The sequence below is a fragment of the Salvelinus fontinalis genome, chromosome 28 (assembly GCF_029448725.1).
Source record: "Salvelinus fontinalis isolate EN_2023a chromosome 28, ASM2944872v1, whole genome shotgun sequence".
NCBI classification, from domain to species: Eukaryota; Metazoa; Chordata; class Actinopteri; order Salmoniformes; family Salmonidae; genus Salvelinus; species Salvelinus fontinalis.
The window spans coordinates 7,495,199-7,519,762 of record NC_074692.1 but is presented as its reverse complement, the minus strand read 5'-3'; the positions used below and the strand labels follow the sequence as shown (position 1 = coordinate 7,519,762).

At 42.6% G+C, this 24,564-nt stretch overlaps 1 protein-coding gene across 5 annotated transcripts in view; it reads right to left on the bottom strand.

Annotated features, from left to right (window-relative positions):
* Positions 1-24,564, bottom strand: part of LOC129826035 (protein prune homolog 2-like) — a 49,378-nt gene that overhangs the window by 23,601 nt on the left and 1,213 nt on the right. For 3 of the 5 annotated variants that reach the window (XM_055886308.1, XM_055886311.1, XM_055886310.1), the window contains exons 2-6: positions 11,767-11,871; positions 11,287-11,489; positions 10,908-11,071; positions 9,518-9,670; positions 8,409-8,503 (exon numbers count right to left, since the gene is read on the bottom strand). In XM_055886308.1, coding sequence (XP_055742283.1) covers positions 8,409-8,503; positions 9,518-9,670; positions 10,908-11,071; positions 11,287-11,489; positions 11,767-11,871 — 720 coding nt within the window. Of the gene's footprint in view, positions 1-8,408; positions 8,504-9,517; positions 9,671-10,907; positions 11,072-11,286; positions 11,490-11,766; positions 11,872-24,564 lie in introns of those variants that run through there. The other 2 variants (XM_055886309.1, XM_055886312.1) reach the window with 2 other exon arrangements.

The following is a 24,564-nucleotide window of genomic DNA, read 5'->3' as shown; positions in this document are numbered from 1 at the left end:
AATTTTGATATGTCCCTCGTCATGTTTTTCCGACCTAGGAAAATGTTAACCCATTTTTAACCCCAAAATGTCTCAACGTTTTCACCATCATTGTAAAGCTCTAGTTATGTTGTTGCTTTGACAGTCATTTCTGAAGATGATTATTTATTTCATGTGATTAGTGATCCATTTACATCTGTCCCTCATGTTAAGGTCAACCCTGTTACGTGAACTGAACTCTCAAAACATTGAACATATAATAGTCAAATCAGTGTGAACGCAGGTGAGCTGGTTCTACTCTTCTTGCCCATTTTCTGGTGTTTTGTGGCAGAAAACAGAGCAGGTTGAGCATAAAACATCAACTCTGTTACCAATAGATAGACAGGATAAAAATGTTAACAATAAAGTATTTTTTGTGACGCTTGCATTCAATTGCCCCTCCGTGTTGCACATAACATGCTTCCATTCCCCCTGTCAAAACGGGATTTATGGCTGATTTAAAATCAACCCTGTTACGGTCAACCCTGTTACTATAATGGGACTTTATTGGCACTTACTATGGTACTTTCTTGAGATGGCAAAACACGTTTTTTTATGACAAAATGTTAAAATTAGGTGAAATGAATCTTGTCTTTAAAAAAATTAAAAAAGTTACACTACCCAAAATATTTTCTATTCGTGGAAAGACCCTACTAACCTCAGGATAGCATTACCTAAAAGCACAGACCACATCTTCTAAACTTTCCATCTAAGTCTGAGTTACTTCTAAAGAGCTCTTCCCCCCATGAAGATTGACTCCCACCTTCCCCAGTCATTCCACCTACTTAAACTCCTGTATGAGCCTCTTGCTTTCCTCCCCTTACCCCACCCCACTAATGTAGAGGATCAAAGATGTCTCAATAAAAACACTTGAATACTATTCATATATCATTACAAATAATGAATATTTTGGTCAATGTAACTGGATTAACAAGTTGAACATGGGAGGTAAAGCCATACATAGCTAATGCCTTTCTTTCTTTTGATCATTTGTTCCTTCTCCGTGTTCAACTCACTCTCTTCATCTCTTCATCTCAGATTCTCTGCCTCTTAGCTTCCCTTTATTCTCTAATCTATTCTCTCTCCCTCTCCCCTCTCTTTCCCTCCCTCCCTCCCTCTCTCCTCTTTTTCCCCTCCCTCCCTCCCTCCCTCCCTCCCTCCCTCCCTCCCTCCCTCCCTCCCTTCACTCTCTCTAGTTGTGTTTGCTCCACAGGTAGCAAGTCTTTAGTGGCTCCTCCAAGTTCTCCAACCTGCCATCATTATGCAGAATAGCCTTAGGTATAAACTTGTGCTCCATAACTCACGCCCTACGCGCGTAAATTCCCATGCAAACACAGTCAAAGCAAAACACATTTCCTGCTGTCGACAACATCTCTGGCAAAGAATTAATCAACCGTTCATCCATTTAGGCTCTTTGCATACCCTTTCTGTCAGAAACACGATGCTCAGAGAGCTCCGGCACTCTTCTGAGGCGATCGTTTCGTTGCCCTGATGAATCCATCAAGCTAGGTTTGATTTATACGTCTGTCTGTGATCACAGCAGTACAGCTACAGCAAATGGAGTGGCAAGGAGCGAGCTGACACCATCCGCTCCACACACAACTCTGTGGAACTTTGGGAGACAGCCTGGATGGGGGTAGAGGGGGGGGGGATAAAAGTTTGACACACGACATACGCATGAATGTCTATCGCATATTCTGCTCCGTGTCCTTGATTAACCCAACAAGGGAAAAGATTTGGGGCTGGAATCTACAGATGCATTTTTTTTGGTTTACTTGTACACCATTGGCCTTTTTGCCCAAAGCAACTCAAAGGGAGGGTTATGTCTCAAATAATGGCACAACGAGTCTAGTGAGCAAGCCGTCACCACATACTTACAAACATTAAAACACAGAAGCATATACTAAAACTAAAAGTATAGCCATTGGCCATATCATATCTCTAAAGCAAGCATAGGGTGCTTCTGAAATTCGCTACACTCCTTGTCTTTCCAAAGACCGATATGACTGGTGTCCTGGTCAGGCTTCATCTAATCTCTCGTGACTGACTTTCACACAGTAGCCAGCTAGCACGAGATTTGGTTGTGGGTCCTGACATTAGACCTGATCTCACAGGGCACTCCTTCCTGATTCCTCATCCACAGACCTTACAGGGCGCCATACTGGATGTCTGCCGTTTTGCAAGTTCTGACCCAACTTGGCTATTTTGTGATTAGTTTGTTGTTTATTTTTACTTTATTTTCACGAAATGTATCCGTTATTATTTCTTACAACCGAGAAAAACTTTTGAACATCAGATCGGCAGTTACTTACCCCAATTGTGGACTCAACTTCGACCCATCTACCCTGGGCTCTCTCTGTAATTCTCGGGCTAGCCAAGAGGAAACGCCGGCATTACAGAGGCAAGAGGGGGATCCTGGTGAGATTAAGCGAAGAACCGGCCACCTCTTCCCTCCATTCTACTGGCTAATGTACAGACACTCGATAACAAGATGGATGACGTCTGATCGTGAATTTGCTACCCAATCGGACTCTCGAAATTGCAATATTCTTTGCTCTTCTGAAACATGGCTCTTGGACAAGATACCCTCCATGGCTATCCAACTCAATGGATTCTCCATTCACTGGGCGGACAGGACAGTGGAGTCGGGGAAAAGGGGGGGGGGTTGGCCTCTATATCAATTCCAACTGGTGTGCTAACTTCAGTGTGGTGTAAGTATCGCGAGCACGCCCCCATCCACATCAGGTTCCTCGGTGTCCAAATCACTAAAGACTTAAAATGGTCCAAACAAACATGCACAGTCGTGAAGAAGACGCAACAACACCTCTTCCCCCTCAGGAGTTTGAAAAAGTTTGGCATGGGCCCTCAAATCCTCAAAAAGTTCTACAGCTGTAACATTGAAAGTGTTTTGACTGGCTGCATCACTGCCTGGTATGGCAACAGCACCGCCCTTGATCGCATGGCGCTACAGAGGGTGGTGCGGACAGTCCAGTACATCACTGGGGCCATGCTCCCTGCCATCCAGGGCTTCTATATCAGCTGGTGTGTATTTCTTGTCTTTATGCACACTCACAGGGCCCTACACATTCACACTCACTCCATCATCTGCTCACTCACACATATGCACATACATTTATACTGACTCTACACACACACGCACACCCACTCACATACAAGCTGCTGCTACTCAGTTTATCTTACATTCTGATGCCTAGTCACCTTACCCCTATACATATCTACCTCCATCACTTCAGTACCCCTGGACATTGTAAATATGGTATTGGAACTGACCCTGTATAAAGTACGCTTCCAAACTTATTGTGTTCTTCATATTCCTTCTTATTTCTCGTGTTTGTTTTTCTAGTATTACATTGTTATTGATCATTGCATTGTTGGGCTTTGAGTTGGCAAGAAAGGCATTTCACTGTACTTGTGCATGTGACATTAAAACTTGAAACTTGGGCCCTATTTCACAAAGCATCTCAGAGTAGTAGTGCAGATCTAGGATCCGGTCCCCCCCCTGTCCATGTAATCACATTCATTACAATCTAAAAGACAATTTATCATAGATCAGCACTCCTAATCAGAGACGCTTTATGAAAACGGGCCCTGGAGGCTCTGTCTGTTTGGGGGGGTAGAGATGTCTGAGTCCCAAACTGACACCATCACCTGCTTGACCTAAAGGAGAGAAGAGGAAGGAGGGAGAGCGAGAGGGAGAAGGAAGGAAGGAGAGAGAAGGAGAGGGAGGAAGAGAGAGAGGCCTACTCTTCAATCTTAGTCCCTGGGAGGGCCGCCCTGCACCTGCTATCCCTCATCCCATCTCATCAGAAAGGCATTTAGAGCTCCGTGACTGCAGGCCCATAATTAGCACGGATAATTATTTGCAAGGGGTGCTGGGTAAAACTGGCCTGGCATAAACAAACAGGAGGGCTCGGAGACGAATGACAAACAACATTAACATACCCTCTAACCCAGTCAAACACAATGATGATACACAGGAACACAAACACAAAACACTGACATAAAATACCCAACTACAAACATAGTACACAATCTTTGCACCCAGCTAAAATGGCAGGTAAAACCACGACAAAAGAAATGTCGAACTCACATTCAAACAAACTGGCATGTCTACACAAACACACACACACTCTCTCTCTCATGAATATGGTAACGTCTCTATGCACGTGGCTGCAGGCTTCCATCTCTCCTACAGTTCATCAACTCCCCAGCACGCCGACGCCAACCAACGCTTCATCTGCCGCGGCTAATTACCGGGCTTGCCGTTAGCTTAGCAGAAAACACCAAGACCCTGCATCTCCTAATATTTGTCAGCCTTCCATTTGTTCGGTTTAGGCATATTCTTTTAAAATGTTAACCAATGAAAAATAAACACGTTGACAATGAAGAACTATGTGGCATGTATTAGCTTGTATTAAAATTCTAAGGCAGATTACATACAGTCAGGTCCAAAATTATTGCCACCCATGATAAATATGAGATAAAAAGACTATATGAAATAAATAATTAAAATACTAATATTTACCGTATGCTTAAAAAAATGGGAAATTATATTATTTTATACTAATATAATTGCTCAGCGAGAGAGATTGTGTTTATAAAGTAATATTATATATTTTTTAAGATGGGGTGCCAATAATTATGAAATCTGTTTTCAATACTCTGGCAACCTCCCCTTGCGAGGCACTGAGCCTCTTTCCAGATTGTAGATGTCTTTTGGTATACGCTTATCGACTGCCTTCTTCAACTCAAACCACAGGTTTAGATGGCGAATGCAAAATGTTGATTTTGTGGTCAATTTACTATTTCTTTGTGGATGTTGATGTGTGCATGGGGATATGTCTTGTAGATCTGGAGACTTGGTGAACCTAAGATACAACCAAGTCCTGTAATTCTCCAACTTTGGCCTTTGGATTTTTTTGGGGCTCCTGAACTATCTTCCTCACTGTGCATGACAAGATACACTTGCGTCCAATACCAGGCAAGTTTACCACTGTTCCAGCGGTTTTAAACGTCTTAAGTGTTGCCCTAATAGTGGTAAGTGGTATATATTCTTTTTTTTTTTACCCATTGTCTTATCAAGGTCAACAACCATGTCTATTTTCGTTTGCGAGCTCTTTGGCTTTTCCCATGGTGATGGATGACAAAGGGATTTTACATTCGTGTACCTCATTTTTATACCCCAGTGAAACAGGAATCCATGGAAGGCCACTCTGCAGTTCCTTAAACTGAGATTAAAAAGTAGAATATTAATGCAGATTCTTTTACTTTATTTATAAGAATCTTTTGACACCGTCCTATCTTTATGAGAAAAAAGATTACTTGTTAAACAAAATCTCTTTCTCGGAACAATTGCATTTCTCTACATACAATATAGCTCTATATTTGATTTATTTGATTTCATCTTTTTTTGATCATCTTTATCAAGGGTCGCAATAATTCTGGACCCGACTCTCAAAGTAAGAAAACCATTAAGATTGGTTTCAAATGTCATAAAATGTGCCTTTAAGTCAGGGGTATTCAACCGGGGGTCCGCGGAGGTACTGTGAAAGGTGTGTGTGAAAATATTGTAAATAAAATTATTATATAAATAATTAAACACTTTTTTTTATATTTCTTGGCTAACCTCTGTTAAAAATAGTTAAACAGCTGCTCTTATCGAAAATGTGTTTAGAGTTACCTTTATACTAATAACAACATAGCCTATTAACTATAATGTGGGGAGGTAAAAAATTATGAAAAACTATCTACCAAATCTATTCTTTTAAAAATGTTGATTACTTCTCCTTGCCATTATCATTTACCTGATATGTATGATGTTTGATGGGGGTTCCTGGGTTGCCGGTTTGCCTGGGAGGGGTCTCTGGTCAAGAAAAGGTTGAAGACCCCTGCTTTAAGTATTACTTGTAGGATAATGGAAGTTGGTTTTGTTTTGATATTTGTGTAAGGAAAGAAAGTTTAGGCACGTTCTACAGTACAAAACTTGGAACTTGGTTAAACTGGATTAAACTTGTATAAGTTACCGAAATGTAACTTATACAAGTAACTTCATTACTACAGAAGAGAAGGTGGAAAAGAGAGAGAGAGGAGGAGATAAAGAGAGAGAGAGAGTGATCCAGATGGCTCAATCACCCTGAAGAGTGGGAGAAATCGCTATTTGTTTTTCCACCAAAGAAGATTAGCAACAAGTCAATTTGCTAAATAATAAATAAATGCTCCCATTTTGGTAAATGGGTTTTTGTGAAAGTTAGAGGCACTTAGGGCTGATTGCCTCGCTTTGCTTACACTGAGTCAGAGAAGCACAGAGACTACATTCACAGAGACTAACATACAGTCACAGCAATCCCTAGCAACACAGACACAGTCGGTACCACTTTATTTGGATAGTCCCCAAATAGATGGTTTGTAAAATGTTCAGTAGATGGTCAACTAACTGAACAACATCTCAATTAACTATCCACTAGCCCTAACTCTACCCTAACTTAACCCTAACCCCTGTAACTCCAAACCTAACCCTAGAAAGCTGCTGCACATCAACAGAGTCGCCCTCATTGATAGTTGGTTGATAGTTTGAGCATCTGTAGATCATCTATAGGGGACTATCCAAATAAAGTGTGACCTACACGGATCAGTGCAGTGCTACAGACAGAGACACAGACACAGTGACAGGTGTACAGATGTCTGAATGATAATAATAATGCATTACTAATGTAGATCCACCAGAGGCAGAGACAGTGGATTGGAACTGTCTTCCTTATGGATTGATATCCGTCTCGCTAACCCCTACTCCTCACTCTCTTCTCTTCAGCACTGTTGCACTACATACAGGCAGACTGATGTATATTTGTCCATGTATCTATCCACATAAGTACTGACACCCAACACACTCTGGGGCTTACTCTTGTGCTAACAAGACAATCAGCGCTACAAATCGCTTCCACAGCACTGGTAAAAATCTCCAATCCCTCTCTCTTTACCCACCCACCCACACACATACACAAAGATAAACACACACACTAAAGAAGAGGCACACACACACACACTCCATTATGGGCTAATTGAATCTAATTTATTTAGTTTTTGAAAAGCATTTAAGGCAAACCTAAATGATGTGCTTAGCGTTTTGTTCTTCTCAAACACAATTAAAAAATAATATATAAATATATACATACTGCAAATGACATGCATATAACGGATTCATTTGGAGCCCTCGCAGGTCATTAGTAACCCACCATGACGCTGCTGAGTCGCGCGTCCACTGACGCCACCGACGCCCCTGGCCATTTATTCTATATTAAGTCCCTAATGGGCCCTCTCCTTGGGCTGGTAAAATATGCACAGAAGTCCAGCGCACAAAGCCATTCAAATGAACGGTTATTTATTCGCTAAACGAGGATATGATGTTTAATGTTCCTTAGACGTAGGTAGTTCCGGGGGAGGCAGAGCTACCCCTACAGCTATAGACATCATTTATTTTACACATACCCTAATATCGCACGCCAGGCAGCAGGGGAGAAAAATGGCTTTGGAAAAGAAAAAGATATAAAGAAATAATAAATGAATTGGAGAGACACATTAGAAGTTGCAGCGGAGAGAGAGCAGGGAGGGATACAAAAGCAAAAGCACGCGGGTGTCTGGAAGCACCCTCTATGTGTGTGTGAGAGAGAGAGAGAGAGGGAGAGGGAGAGGGAGAGGGAGAGGGAGAGGGAGAGAGAGAGAAAGAGAGAAAGAGAGGCAGAGTGAGAGAGTGAGAGTGAGAGTGAGAGTGAGAGAGAGAGAGAGAGAGAGAGAGAGAGAGAGAGAGAGAGAGAGAGAGAGAGAGAGAGAGAGAGAGAGAGAGAGAGAGAGAGAGAGAGAGAGAGAGAGAGAGAGAGAGAGAAGGTCTCGAGTCTTGCTCCCTTGTGGCTTTTAGTTTCCACAGTAAGAAGTGGAAGTGGTTTGGACAGGTAGGGGTTTAAAATGCAGAGCCCAGTGTGGTGCACCTGGCAGTGACACACGTATTTAGGCTCCTATTTCCATAACATCTCAATGCAAAAGAACACAGAAAAAAAGCAAAAGTCTGTGTCATTAAAAGTTGCCATAAAAAGTTTAGGATTAAGTCAAATGGGGAAAGAAATACTGAAATTTCTACCTGACACCAAAAGTTTTGAGTTCTTTGTTGTGTCATCACTTCTATTTTAAAAGCACTATAGCTACAACTTTTTTGCTTCGGACTCCTTCGATTTGCCAGTCAAGTTGGATTAGGGCATTGTTATCATTACATTTTATGACACAATTTTACTGTAAACACACAATAACTATATCAGGCTAACCAAAGGGTAAAATTAGTTTATTTTCCTTTTCTAGTTTTGTTTTGCTAATGATCTTACCTCCAGATCTACTGGTACAGTGGTGAAAGACATGGTCATCTCCCCATCAGAGAACTCCTTCAGCTCCTTCAGAAACATCTGCTCTATATCCATACCTGTCACACACACCCACACACACACACACACACACACACACACACACACACACACACACACACACACACACACACACACACACACACACACACACACAGAATGTATAGATTGCAGGGTTCGGGGTCAATTCCACAAATTCCAACAAATGTCTGCTCTCTGTAATACCACTAATTCAATTCAATTACCAATATTCTCCTGCAACGAGGACATACACACACACACTTTTCACCGATGGGAGTACACGTTTGGAAGAGGTAAATAGTAATTGAAGCCGCCTAATATTAATTAGAAATATACTGCACGTGTAATGTCACTGTTTAAGCACAGCAGTCCAGCTATAATGTAGATACAAATATATCGATACAAATGTGAAATTATTTTTAAAAACCTGAGTGTACAAAACATCCTAACATTGAACAGCACCCCCTTTTGCCCTCAGAACAGCCTCAATTTCGCCAGGGCATGGACTCTACAAGGTGTTGAAAGCGTTCCACAGGGATGCTGGCCCATTTTGACTCCAATGCTTCCCACAGTTGTGTCAAGTTGGCTGGATGTCCTTTGGGTGGTGGGCACTTAAATATTTTGCCATGCCTATTCACCCTCTGAATGGCACACATACACAATCCATGACAGTTGACTCAAGGCTTAAAAACCCTTCTTTAACCTGTCTCCTCCCCTTCATCTACACAGATTGAAGTGGATTTAACAAGTGACATCAATAAGGGGTCATAGCTTGCACCTGGATTCACCTGGTCAGTCTGTCATGGAAAGAGCAGGTTTTTGTTCACTCAGTGTATACAAAGTACATGTCATTGAATTAGAGTTTATTCAATTCTGAATTCTAATTCAATTCCAACTATATCTTTTACAATTTCCCAAACAGCCTAACTCCAATTCAAGTCCAATTCCATTGCCCTAATTCCAATTAACTTGTCCACTTCATGAGTTACATCGCCTCACACAGACAGACAGGCGGACAGACGGACACAATCTAGCCAGCTGTAAACACACACCTTGAAGCTGGGCCTCGCCAGCGTTAGGACCGGTTGTGACATCATAGGGGGAGATGCTACTTCTCTCTTCCAATGCCCTCAGCAGCTCCTCCAGGTCCACCGAGCAGTGGCCAACTTTGATCCACATCCCCTCTGACTGCAGCCGCAGGGCCTCTGAGAAAACACACACAGGCTGCATCAAAAACAAACCGATAGTCAGTCATTGGTGTTATATTAGACCATGTCATCCTGTTATGTTTGTAAATGGCACTGAAACCACCCGGAGGAGGAATGTACAGGCCGCAAATATCTCAGGGACACTGCATCAAGACCATCATATCATACAGAGGTACTCTCACAAAGTGATGTCAGTGACATCAGTTCAACTCATCAGTCAGGAGCTGTTGGGTGGTGCTGTGCTCCGTAAAACACAGCACCCTTGACTGTGTATGAATGGACAAAGCCGTCGATGACCTCACGCCGTTCATTCCCATGTGACGACTCAGCGGCACATTTGAAGCTCGGGAAGTCGATTTAAGCTTGCTAAGATGGCGTCTCATGCGGGAGATTCTCAAGACATAGCATGCGTAGTTTGAGCCGCTCGGGGGAAGTGACGTTGCAGATTAGCTCAGTGCTGCCTCTTCTTGAAGGCTGACCGGGATACTGCAGGCTGCCAGTAGCAACGAAACTATGCTAATAACCTTTTTCTGTGTGCGATTTTAAATAAAATGGTTCAAGGACATACATTTGGTGTAATCGAAGCAATTATTGGTACCATGATTGTCTCCTAATGTTTTATTTATTTACACAAATATTGCCCTAGAAGATTGTGATATCCTGCTTTCTGAAAACAAGAGCCTGCAGTACCCCGGTCGGCCTTGAAACTCATGGCTTCAATGAGAGGGGCAGTTGTTCTTTCCTCCAGAGAGCACATACACACACGCACACACATACACACACTACCCGGTAAATCACAGCTAAGACATAGGGATATGCATTGGAGAACAACAAGATTCCTTGCTTGGTTGCTTGTTTGACTGATTTATTGGCAGGGGGAAGAACACACACACACACACACACCATGCACTCATGCATGCACACACGCACGCACACACCTGCCATGTCAGAGGTAGTGAATCCTAACGGTGTGTTTAAAGTGTCAAAAACAACAAACCCGGCAACCCAGAGGGGCTGAAAGAAGCGCACACAGGCAGACGCACATGTACACATTCTGACAGTCTTTCTTCTATTCTCGTTCTGTCTAGATGTCATGACTTGTTACTCTTCATTCCCCTCCCTCGGCCATGCATACACCCTCTCTCCCGGTGGGTGTTAACCGAGTCATATCGGGGGTCTTTGTGTGTGTCCTGCGTCGGCCCATTACCCCCAGGGGGGCGCCATCGGCCCTCACCTCCTAAGAGCTCCCCCAGCGGCGCACAGATCTGCTCCACTGCCTCTTGAAGAATCTCCCTGGCGACCACCATCGCCATGGACAACACCCCCTCCTCTCCTGCCCGTTGCTCGTGGTGATGGACCACTCGGAGGATGCTGGACTCCAGAGCTTCATAGTCGGAGCTGGATCAGACAGGGGGAGGGGATCATTACACTACATCTGCACAAAGCCCTCAGGGCCTGTCTGAAACAATAAACACACATTTTCATAATATACCATCTAACACACACATCAGACAATACAGACACCCAAATGTACAAACACACGCAAAATATCACCCACATGATTTATCCCATCAATTCTGTGTGTGTGCGCATATGTGGGTGTGTGCGTGTACCTGTCGAGCACATCGTCCCTCATCAAAGTGAGGGAGAGTTTTCCTCTGTGGTGGAGCTGCAGTAGTTTGATGTCGTCTCTCCACAGCAGAGCAGACTCACACACCCTAACCCTCTTAAGGTACCGCACTGTCTCCCCCGGCAACCCCACGTCACATTTCTGACCACACAGGACTGGGACATACACACAGTCTGATCGCTCCTTCTGAGAGACACACACAAAGACACACACACACACACACACACACACACACACACACACACACACACACACACACACACACACACACACACACACACACACACACACACACACACACACACACACACACACAGAGAAAGTACAAATACAAGACACAAAGATAAACGTAAACTCAACACATAAACAAGTACACAAAGGCTACAATACAGACACATGCAAACACATACACAAATCACATACATAAATACCATGCACACGGGAACATGTCCCCACACATTACCTGGTTGAGGAAGTAGGCGTAACAAAGTGTTGAAGCCACAGAATCTACATCTGGGTCCACCCCTCCTAGAACAGCATGGACTTTAGGACAGTCAGGTCCTGATGCCTGGAACAAACAAAAAGACAAACAAACACACATAAAGAAGAGGTTGACAAGATCATACAGCATCAGAGGTATTGCATTGGTAACATTTACACTTCGGTTTGTTTTTCTGTTCTGTGGATTAGCAAGCATTTTAAAGTAACTGTAGTATGACCTGAAATAGGACCTATAATTAATTACAATATGAGTGAAATAGTTTTCCTTCCAAAAAGTGTTACAAATAAGCCTTTCTGAGTTGGAATGGTTTTGGCATATACACTCCTAGAAAAAAAATGATTCTTTGGAGTTCTATATAGAAACTTTTGGTTCTTTGGATGAGATTAAATAACCCTTTACTAAAAAAAGTTGTATATATACACAGTGCTTTCAGAAAGTATTCATACCCCTTGACTTATTCCACATTTTGTTGTGTTAGACTCAACTAAAAAATGAATTAGATAGATTTTTTTTAAATCACCCATCTACACACAATACCACATAATGACAAAGTGAAAACATGTTTAAGACATTTTTGCAAATGTATTGAAAATTAAATACAGAAATATCTCATTTACATAAGTATTCACACCCCTGTGCCAATACATGTATACTCACCTTTGCGATTGCAGCTGTGAGTCTTTCTGGGTAAGTCTCTAAGAGCTTTGCACACCTGGATTGTACAATATTTGCACATTATTACTTTTAAAAATTCTTCAAGCTTTGTCAAGTTGGTTGTTGATCATTGCTAGAGCCATTTTCAAGTCTTGCCATAGATTTTTAAGCCAATTTAAGTCAAAACTGTAACTAGGCCACTCAGGATTGTCGTCTTGGGAAGCAACTCCAGTGTATATTTGGCCTTGTGTTTTCGGTTATTGTCCTGCTGAAAGGTGAATTTGTCTCCCAGTGTCTGGTGAAAGCAGACTGAACCAGGTTTTCCTCTAGGATCTTGCTCTATTCCATTTTTTTCACCCCCCCCCAAAAAAACTCACTAGTCCTTGCCGATGACAAGCATACCCATAACATGATGCAGCCACCACCATGCTTGAAAATATGAAGACTTCGTGATGTGTTGTCTTGGATATGCCCCAAATATAACGCTTTGTGTTCAGGACATAATGCTAATTTCATTGCCAAATGTTAATTTAGCGCCTTATTGCAAACAAGATGCATGTTTTGGAAAATTTGTATTCTGTACAGGCTTCCTTCTTTTCATTCTGTCATTTAGGTTAGTGTTGTGGAATAACTACAATGTTGTTGATCCATCCTCAGTTTTCTCATGTCACAGCCATTCAACTCTGTAACTGTTTTAAAGTCATCATTGGCCTCATGGTGAAATCTCTGAGCAGTTTCCTTCCTCTCCGGTAACTGAGTTAGGGGGAGGCCTGGATTTCTTTTAGTGACTGGGTGTATTGATACACCACCCAAAGTGTAATTAATAACTTCAACATGCTCAAAATGATATTACATGTCTATAAAAAAGTGTTTACCCATCTACCAATTCTTTGCGAAGCACTGGAAAACCTCTCTGGTCATTGTGGTTAAATCTGTGTTTGAAATTCACTGCTCGACTGAGGGACCTTACAGTTATGTTACTTACTTATGTGTGGGGCACAGAGATGAGGAAGTCATTAAAAAATGATGTTGTACACTATTATTGCACACAGAGTGAGTCTGTTCAACCTATTATGTGACTTGTTAAGCACATTTCTACTCCTGAACTTATTTAGGATTGCCATAACAAAGGGGTTGAATATTTATTGACAAATGACATTTCAGCTTTTCATTTTTAACAAAATGTCTAAACATTGCTAAAAACATAGTTCTACTTTGACATTGTGGGATATTGTGTGTAGGCCAGTGACACATTCAGGGGCATGATTTCGCATGGTCATAAAAATGGCTAGCTGAGGTCCAACACCATTAGCTCACTACGGCAAGGGGAAGATCGAATTCATATTTTGAAACATTGTGCCGAGGTCTGAGTGGCAAACTACAAGGTTCAAACAAACGTGTGCTTTTGCAAACTAAATACTATCAAGAAGCAAGAGGAAATTATGTTTAATAAAAGCATACACTCTTTGTAACGATCTTCTTCATCTGATGAACAGGATAGATCGGACCAAAACGCAACGTGGTAAGTGTCCATGTTCATTTATTATAACTGAACACGAAGTACAAAATAACAAAGTGAAAACAACGAAAATCGAAACAGTCCTGAAAGGTGAAACAACACAAAACAGGAAACAACTTCCCACAAACACCAGGTGGGAAAAGGCAACCTAAGTATGGTTCTCAATCAGAGACAACGATAGACAGCTGCCTCTGATTGGGAACCATACCAGGCCAAACACGTAGAATAGAAAACATTGAAGAAAAAAAACATAGAATGCCCACCCCAACTCACGCCCTGACCAAACCAAAATAGAGACATAACAAAGGAACTAAGGTCAGGGCGTGACACTCTTAGATAAAGAAAGGGTTCAATATGGACCTTTTTGGTCAATTCAAAATGTAACTGCCATTCTGATTCAAAACCAACTGCCAATTCATTCCAGCATGACAACGCAATAGGACGGTGGTTGAACCAACTTGGAAGTAGTCTATCAATAAGCACGTTATTTTCAATGTATTAAAGTAAGCAAAGTTGATTATTAAATTTAAATATATAAAGCCAACGTCATATGATATAAACTATAGGCTAGATAAATAAAGATGAAACATAACTATAAATTGAGCACATTTGTTAGCTAGCTACCTAGCTAACTCAGCTAGCTAAATATAAAAAGTTAGATTACTTTAATTCACCACTTTACAAGCTAGCCAGCTAACTCTTTTAAATAAACATTCTTTTTTTATTATGGGATGTTCCAAATAGAGCTACAGACGCAGCCTGACAATGGCATTATAGCCAATTGTTTGTTTTATGTCAGTATTTCAGTGTGGAGTCAATTTAGGGGACAAGCCTCTTTCATGAAGCCATAGAAGACTGTGGCTGACTGAGAGGAGGAATGTATAAATTATTTATTATAAATGAAATACAATAAATATTAACAAACTATGTTTTGCTCAGTTTGGCAGTAACCCAGAACTAACAGAGGCAGAGGATCTCTCTTGTGGCTGCTGCTGACAACAACTGCTTGTCAGTTGTTCTTCTACATCATAATAATTCTATGCCCGCATAGCATTTTGTCTTCATTGTGGCAGACTAACTCATGCTTATTTCTGAAGATGAACTCATGTTTTTGCTCCTTCTTATTCTCTGGAACCAGTCAAGCATGTAGCCCAACGACTAAGGAGATGGACGTGTGGCAGGAGTTGGACCTGCGGCCGAAGGGTGGCCGGTTCAAATCCCAGGTGGCCGCTTGAAAAACAAAAATGGGTAGAATTGATCTGACAGCAGTAGGGCTGTTGGGTTCACATCCGCAAACAATTCTACAGTTGGGTTCTTGAGCAAGGCCCTTAACCCCACAACATGCTCTCCATCCAGGGGTGCTGCGTGCAGTTTGAACCTGTGACCGTCTTAACTGTATGTTTGGGGGGGGGGTGAGAACTGAGCAAAAGACACATTTTTGTTGTTCACATTTTTGTTGTTAACTAATGGACAAAGTACAGTATATTGCATTGCATTGTAAAGAAGTCAACCAGAGTTGATAGGGGCCATCATTCAAACAAAGAAATGCCTCCCTGGCCACCAGTACATATTTCCAAATTATGTTTGCATACAGTGCTGTGAAGTATTTGCCCCAATAAAAAATTTCTCTACTTCTGCATATTTTTGATAATGAATGTTTTTGATACTAAATGTCTTCAACCAAAACCAAATATTAGATAAAGGGAACCTGAGTGAACAAATCACACAACAATTACACACTTATTTCATTTATTTCATAAACAAAGTTATGCAACACCCAATGCCCCTGTGTGATAAAGTAATTGCCCCCTTATACTCAATAACTGGTTGTGAATCCTTTAGCTGCAATGACTCGAAACCAATCGCTTCCTGTAGTTGTTGATCAGTCTCTCACGTCGCTGTGGAGGAATTTTGGCCCACTCTTCCATGCAGAACTACTTTAACTCAGGAACATTTGTGGGTTTTCAAGCATGAACTGCTCGTTTCAAGTCCTGCCACAACATCTCAATTGGGATTAGGTCTGGACATCGACTAGGCCATTCCAAAACTTCACATATGCTGCTTTTTAGACATTTTCATGTAGACTTGATTGTGTGTTTTGGATCATTGTCTTGCTTCATGACCCATCTGCGCTTCAGCTTCAGCTCACAGACAGATGGCCTGACATTCTCCTGTAGAATTCTCTGATACAGAGGAGCAGAATTCATGGTTTCTTCTGTTAGGCAAGTCGTCCAGGTCCTGAGGCAGCAAAGCATCCCCAAACCCTCACACTACCACCACCGTGCTTGACAGTTGGTAAAACGTTCTTATTGTGGAAAGGCAGTGTTTGGTTTTCACCAGGCATAATGGGACCCATGTCGTGTAATTTCAGTTTATGTAAGAAAACAAGCAATGTATAGTATAGAGAATCATTGTACCATCTAAACCACTGTGAAATAACTTTTCAATAATCAAAAATATTGTATTATCAGCTTGTTTGAAGCTGGTGTACAAAACCGAAAGTAAAAGCGATCGTGTGCAACTGCAGCCTGCAATTTGGAGCATTCCTGCATGTGGGCATTTCTGCATTTGCAGGAATGCCCCCCCCCCCCCCCCCCCCCCTCCACTTGAGCAACCCATTGGTTCCTTCCTGAACACCCCCCTCCCTCCAGCACCCCATTGGCTCCTGCATGAATACCTCCCCGAGCGCGACATAAAATCAAATGCGCCGAATACAACAGGTGTAGACCTTGCTATGAAATACTTACTTATAAGCCCTTAATCAATTTTTTTTTAAGTAACTAAGAACATCTGCAAAAAAAATATCAATAAAATAAACAAAAGTTAAAATAAAAAGTAACACAAAATAACAATAACGAGGCTATATACAGGGGGTATCGGTACCGAGTCAACCGAAAGTCAAATCAATATTCATGCTAGTGTGACACTTTTGAATGTGGGTCTAAAGGGAAATAAAAACATTATCTGAGTTTTTTTTCTCACGTCTGCCAAACACCTGCCCTCACTGTCGTTAATGGAACTGTGGGAAAATATTGCCCGATAGGCTGGGGCCAAGGACACTGTCTACTGGTAGCCTCCTGCTAGCACAGCAGGCAGGAGGCTGGGGCGACACCGTGCGCTCACTAGCTAGCTTACTCATTAGCGACACCGTGTGCTACAGTGTGTGTGTGTGTGTGTGTGTGTGTGTGTGTGTCCCCACCTCCTGCCTGTTGTGTACCGGAGAAAACCGTGTCCAACAGGTGGGGGCGAAGCACACTGTCTACCAGTCGCCCCACCTCCGCTAGTAAAGCAGGCAGGAGGTTGGGGCGACACCATGTGCTAACTAAACTCAGCAAAAAAAGAAACGTCCCTTTTTCCGGACCCTGTCTTTCGAAGATAATTCGTAAAAATCCAAATAACTTCACAGATCTTCATTGTAAATGGTTCAAACACTGTTTCCCATGCATGTTCAATGAACCATAAACAATTAATGAACATGCACCTGTGGAACGGTCATTAAGACACCAACAGCTTACAGATGGTAGGCAATTGAGGTCACAGTTATGAAAACTTAGGACACTAAAGAGGCCTCTCTACTGACGCTGAAAAACACCAAAAGAAAGATGCCCAGGGTCCCTGCTCACCTGCGTGAACGTGCCTTAGGCATGCTGCAAGGAGGCATGAGGACTGTAGGTGTGGCCAGGGCAATAAATTGCAATGTCCGTACTATGAGACACCTAAGACAGCTCTACAGGGAGACAGGACAGACAGCTGATCATCCTCGCAGTGGCAGACCATGTGTAATACCTGCAGAGGATCAGTACATCCGAACATCACACCTGTGGGACAGGTACAGGATGGCAACAACAACAGCCTGAGTTACACCAGGAATGCACAATCCCTCCATCAGTGCTCAGACTCTCAGCCTATTGCGGACAGAGGCTGGACTGAGGGCTTGTAGGCCTGTTGTAAGGCAGGTCCTCACCAGACATCACCGGCAACAACATCGCCTATGGGCACAAACCCACCGTCGCTGGACCAGACATGACTGGCAAAAAGTGCTCTTCACTGACGAGTCACAGTTTTGTCTCACCAGGGGTGATGGTCGGATTCACGTTTATCGTCGAAGGAATGAGCGTTACATCGAGGCCTGTACTCTGGAGCGGAATCGATTTGCAGGTGGAAGGTCTGTCATGATCTGGGGCGGTGTGTCACAGCACCATCGGACTGAGCTTGTTGTCATTGCAGGCAATCTCAACCCTGTGTGTTGCAGAAATCCTCCTCCCTCATGTAGTACCCTTCGTGCAGGCTCATCCTGACATGACCCCCCAGCATGACAACGCCACCAGCCATACTGCTCATTCTGTACGTGATTTCCTGCAAGACAGGAATGTCAGTGTTCTGCCATGACCAGCGAAGAGCCCGGATCTCAATCCCATTGGGCACGTCTGGGACCTGTCCTATCGGAGGGTGAGGGCTAGGGCCATTACCTCCAGAAATGTCCGGGAACTTGCAGGTGCCTTGGTGGAAGAGTGGAGTAACATCTCACAGCAAGAACTGGCAAATCTGGTGCAGTCCATGAGGAGGAGAATGCACTGCAGTACTTAATGCCCCTGGTGGCCACACCAGATACTGACTTTTTATTTTGACCCCCCTTTGTTCAGGGACACATTATTCAATTTATGTTAGTCACATGTCTGTGGAACTTGTTCAGTTTGTGTCTCAGTTGTTGAATCTTATGTTCATACAAATATTTACACATGTTAAGTTTGCTGAAAATAAACGCAGTTGACAGTAAGAGGACATTCCTTTTTTGTTGTTGAATTTAGCTAGTGACACAGTGTAGTAGCTTGCTAGTTAGCTAGCTAGTACACGGTAGTAGTTAGCTAGCTAGTACACGACTAGCTGGCTAAGGTAGCACACAGTGTCCTTCACTCCCACTTGCCGAACACCTGCCCTCGCTGTCATTAACAGAACTGCGGGTAAACAATGCCTGACAGGAGGGGGCGAAGGACACACTACCGCTGTGTCCCAGCTATAGCTAGCTACACTTCTCTTTGGCAGCTGGAAATGAACAGATGAGAATGATTAGTACCATTAAAGGTAGAATATTTAACCAAAGTAATTGTTGGCGCTTGTTGATTGATGAAATGTTTTAATAATCAGGCCGATGTGGAGGCTGCTTACCAGACTTTTCTCACATCTTTCAATTCTGCATTTCACCACTGTTTTCTCTTAGTTAAATCACATAGGAGAGCAGTAGATGGGTTCTGGAAACCTTGGTTTACAACCGGTTTTAAAAAATCCAAGTTTTAAAAAAACTAGTTGTGGCCTCCCGAGTGGCGCAGCGGTCTAAGGCACTGCTTTGCAGTGCTTGAGGCATCACTACAGACAAGGGTTCAATCCAATGCTGTGACACAACCGACCGGGAGTCCAATAGGGCGGCACACAATTGGCCCAGCATCATCCGGGTTGGGGGAGGGTTTGGCCGGGGGGGCTTTACCTGGTTCATCGAGCTGGAATGGTGTTTCCTCCAACACATCGGTGCAGCTGGCTTTCGGGTTAAGCGGGCAGGTGTTAAGAAGCGTGGTTTGGAGGGTCAATTTTCGGAGGACGAATGACTCGACCTTCGCCTCTTCCGAGCCCGTTGGGGAGTTGCAGTGATGAGACAAGATCGTCATTGGGGAGAAAAAAAGTGGCAAAAAAAAGGTTCTCACAAATATAGTGATCCTGATGTTATTTCATTGTGAATGTGGGTTCCTCTCTGTCAAAGAAAATAGAGACAACTGACAGAAATCCCTTGGATTACATTAAGGGACATGTCCCTTCTCTGCATCAGTTTGATCCTCCTGATGTAATGGAGGTGATGGAGGTAATTGGTAACTTAAAGATATCAGCAGGAGGCCATGACGAGATTGGTGCCTCTTTGGTGAAATCAGTGTCTTCCTCGATTACTGAGCCTCTAACGCATATCTTCACCAAATCAATGCAAACTGGCAATGTTACTAAAGAGTTTAAAATGGCAAAAGTTATCCTCCTCTATAAATGTGTCTATAAGAGAATGTTGAAACATTTAAATCAACACTGTATTCTATATGAGCACCAATATGGTTTTCGTAAAAACTACTCCACAGATATGGTTCTTTAGCAACAATGAATCCGCTTTTGTCATCTTTTTAGATTTATCCAAGGCGTTTGACACAGTTGATCATAAAATATTACTTTCTAAATTGCATTATTACAGTTTTCATGATTATACATATAATTGCCTCTATAGTTATGATTATGGTAGAGATCAAAGTGTTTATGTAAATGGCCGTGCATCTACTTGTAACGGCTGTTGGAAGGAGAGGACCAAGGTGCAGCGTGGTACGTGTCCATATTTATTAAAAGAACACTGAAATAACAAAAATAACAAAGAATAACGACCGAAACAGTTCTGGCTGGTGCAGACACACAACAGAAAACAACTACCCACAAACACATGTGGGAACAGGCTACCTAAGTATGGTTCTCAATCAGAGACAACGATAGACAGCTGCCTCTGATTGAGAACCACACACGGCCAAACACAAAGAAATAGACAACATTGAACACCAGACACAGAATGCCCACCCCAACTCACACCCTGACCAAACCAAAATAGAGACATAAAAAGGGAACTAATGTCAGGGCGTGACACTTCTAGGGACAAGATATCCTGTGGCATGCCACAGGGTTCGATAATTGGACCTTTGTTATTCCCAATCTATATCAATGACCTTCCTGCTGTGTCTTCTAATATACTTCCCATTCTCTTTGTTGATGATAACAATTTGATTTTATCACACAAAAATGCTGATTCACTAATTAATGAAGCCAACTCAGGTATGGACAAATTTTCTGAACGGTTCCAGATAATTTGCTAATCTTTATATGTTAAACAATCCAACTTTATTGCATTCGCTAGTAATAAGAAATATTGTAATAATAATAATAATCATAATAAATAAAAAAAGAGCGAGAATCTCAATTGGTGGGAATGAAATGGAACAAGTGACATCCACTAGATTCCTCTGAGTTCTAAGTGATGAAAAGTTATCCTGGAAAGATCATATTCAATTTGTCTCCAGCTATACAATAGCTTAATTTATCCATATCTCATTTACTGTGATATTGTCTGGGCCAGTACATATGCCTCCTACCTACACAAATTACTCATCATAACAAAATTACTTTGTAAGACTAGCCACATCCTTTAAATACCTATTTACGACAATAATGTACGCCAATTATGCGCTTTCATCTACAAATACTCATACCTGCCAGACAGTTTACCTAAATCCTTCAATGGATTCTTCCAGGTGAATTCAGAAATCCATCTATATAACACAAGACACTGTGATAACCTTCACCCTCTCCACTGCCACACCTCACATAGTAAATTCTCTATCAGATACAGAGGTATCATACTCTGGACTTCTTATCTTCAACATTGCCAAAACACCATCACCCCTCAATAACTTAAAGTGAAGACTGGGGGTCAGCCTGATGAACCAAACCAGTAATCTCCTCCATATAGCCTAACTCTCACACACTCACATCAAAAAAAATGTGTTTTTTTTTCGTGATTGCTGATCAATTAATTTATACATTTGTAATTAGTAGGTTTTATTATCTGTTATAACATAACTTTTTTATTTTTGTACTTGTATATTGTATTGTGTATTGTTTTTTTGTGGTGTGGTTTCATTATAAGCCCTTGGGCTTCCAACCACACCTGCACACATTTTATTTTATTACATTTTTGTCTATCACTTGTTTTCTTTGGTGCAAATAAATACATTAATAAAATAAATAAATAAATAAAATGTATTCTCTGTGGGGTTTATCAGCGGTTGGCATCCAATGTTATGGCGCATTACCACAATATAATGTACTGGAGCACCCCTGCCTCCTGCCTATGTACTGGAGTCATAGCTTAAAAATGGACCAATAGAAGTACAAATAGGGGTTCCTGCAGATGCAGGAATGCCCACATGCAGGAACGCCCCGATTTGCGGACTGCAGTTGCACCCTTCTCAGTAAAAGACGCAAAAACTAAACTTAAGAACGGGAAGCATAGAAATAGCGCACATAGAACAAATCTACACTTCTTAGCCTTGCTTTCAATGAGAATGACAGATCTATAATTCACATTTCTATGTTTCGCCACACAGATCTTTACTATAGACTACTGAAATATTCTGTATGTGAATCTCTGTCTGCAATTGCATTTTATTACTAAAGAGTTTTATACCAAGGTTCCTGTGTCATCTATCTGGAACACTGATTGTTGAAGGAAACTTACATCACCCCATGCAAAGGACCAGCCAACACTGTGCTGGAATGCAGTACTCAGAGTACGTGTACTTGCATGCGTGTATCCTAGTCACTACTGCCAGTACTAGTACTACACCAATGAGAATGAAGAGTACTACGTCATACACAGTTGTGACAGTATCTGGGGTGGTTGTTACATTGAGCTAGTCAGCATATTAAGGCAGTATTGGGTATACACGCCAACTGCAGTATACCGTGCCACACTGGTCTGCTGAAATCTCTCCTGGATACAACCACAGGTCAAATAGGGAAATTTGCAATGAATACCCATCCATATCTCAGTCTCATATTACCGTGCATGTCCATGATTAGAGTGGATGAGGAGGGGAGCAGGGGAGGGATGGGCACTGGGCAGGGATATCTGTTTGAGATGTTAATATCTGGTCTCATGTTTCTTAAGGTGGATGGATGGGGGAGGTGGGAGAAGGGGGGAGGGGGGTTGGGTCGGTCGATACTCTGATGGCTACGGAGGAAGAGACGCATTAGCGGAGAAAGGAAAGGCCACTCACTGTCTGTTCCACTGCAGCAGCAGCAGCAGCAGCAGCAGCAGCACACAGACAACAAAACACACAGCCGGTACCGCTCTCTCATCTCCATTTCACTGTGTGCTCCTCATCTAAAATTCACCCCATTCATCTCAAGGAGGCTCGGGGTGGACAGACGCAGTGCTGCTGCTTTTCTCTGCCTTCCTTAGCTCTTATTGCTTTCCCTCTCTCTTACCCTCCATTATCTCTGTCTTCCTTAGCTCTTATTGCTTTCCCTCTCTCTTACCCTCCATTATCTCTGTCCTTCCATCATCTCCTCTCTTTCACCACCACTGTCTTCTGTTTATGAATCCCTCCAACTCCCCCCTTCTCCCCTCCTCTATAGCTCAGCGGTAATATCGTGACTCCTTCTCCAGTGACGTGGCTAATTTAGCAGGGCTGCCTGCCCATAAAGCCTTCCGTACTAAAGACTAAAATGACTAACAGCTGACTGCTGCCTGGGCATCAGTGATTTACAGTGCGTCGTCATGAATAAAAGGAAAGCTTTTTACACAAATATATACACACACACGTACATATCAAAACACAGACACACATACACACATGCGTATTCCCCATGTGTGTAAGAAACAACAGTCTGTGTGTTTCTGTCAATCACATGCACTGTCCAAGTCAAAGCGTGTCCAAGTCTAAATGTTTTAGGTCTACTATGGCAATACATCTCTGTATATATATATGTACATCTCTGTATATGTCTCCAATCTCCACAAAGTGTGCAGACACTGGGCAGGGTTCTGCCGTGGGGTGATGGACAGGGTGATCCACTTTCCAAATCCCCTTGCCAAAGCCTTGATCAATGTGTTCCTCAAAAACATGTGTGCACTGTGTATGCATGCGTGCGTATGTGGATGTGTGTGTGTGTGTGTCCACTAAGCACATTGCCTTAGTGCCATGCCAGAGAGCGAGCAAGAAAGCGAGAGAGTGACAGAGAAAGAGCCACAGACAGAAAGAGAAAGCGAGCGAGGCCCAGTAAGCACTTATACAGGAAAGCCAATTAGAGGTATGGATGTTCTGGATGGTTGCCATGCAGGAGAAGATGAAAAAGGAGGAAGATAGGCCATTCACACACTGCAGTGCTAAAGGAAGGTGAGAAAAAAGATGGCGAGAATGAGAGAGAGACAGAGGGTGGAGTAGTCCTCATGTCGATAAGCATGTATTGTACTACACGGCATCTCCAACCACGACACAATCAGCTAGCATCCTTATAGTCCAATTGCACGAGCACGAGCCTTGGCTTGTGCGAGCCTCCTGTTTCTGTAGCGTGAGACAGCTTGATGTACAAGTACACCCGCTGGACACTACGCTATAGTCCATCGCAGGGCCTTAACCTCAATCTGTCTCCTTAATGTGGGGTGCCAAGCAGAGACGCATTCGGTACCATTTTTACAGTCTTCTTTGGTATGACTCGACCGAGGATCGAATTCCCAACCTTCCAATCTCAGGGCGGACACTAACCACGAGGCCACAGAGTTGGGCCTTATCGTCCAATTACTCTTTCTCTTTCAGTTGGCCCAATTTATCCCAATCTCCATGGTGGATCCCATGCTCCCATGTGTATGTCCTGCTTTCTGTTATGACATCATCTCTGTCTTATCCTTCTATGTTATCCTAGTAGGATCCCATGATCTCATCACACAAAAGGGAACTGTGTATTCAATGGATGGACCAGCAACAAAACAACAACAACATTGCACACACTCT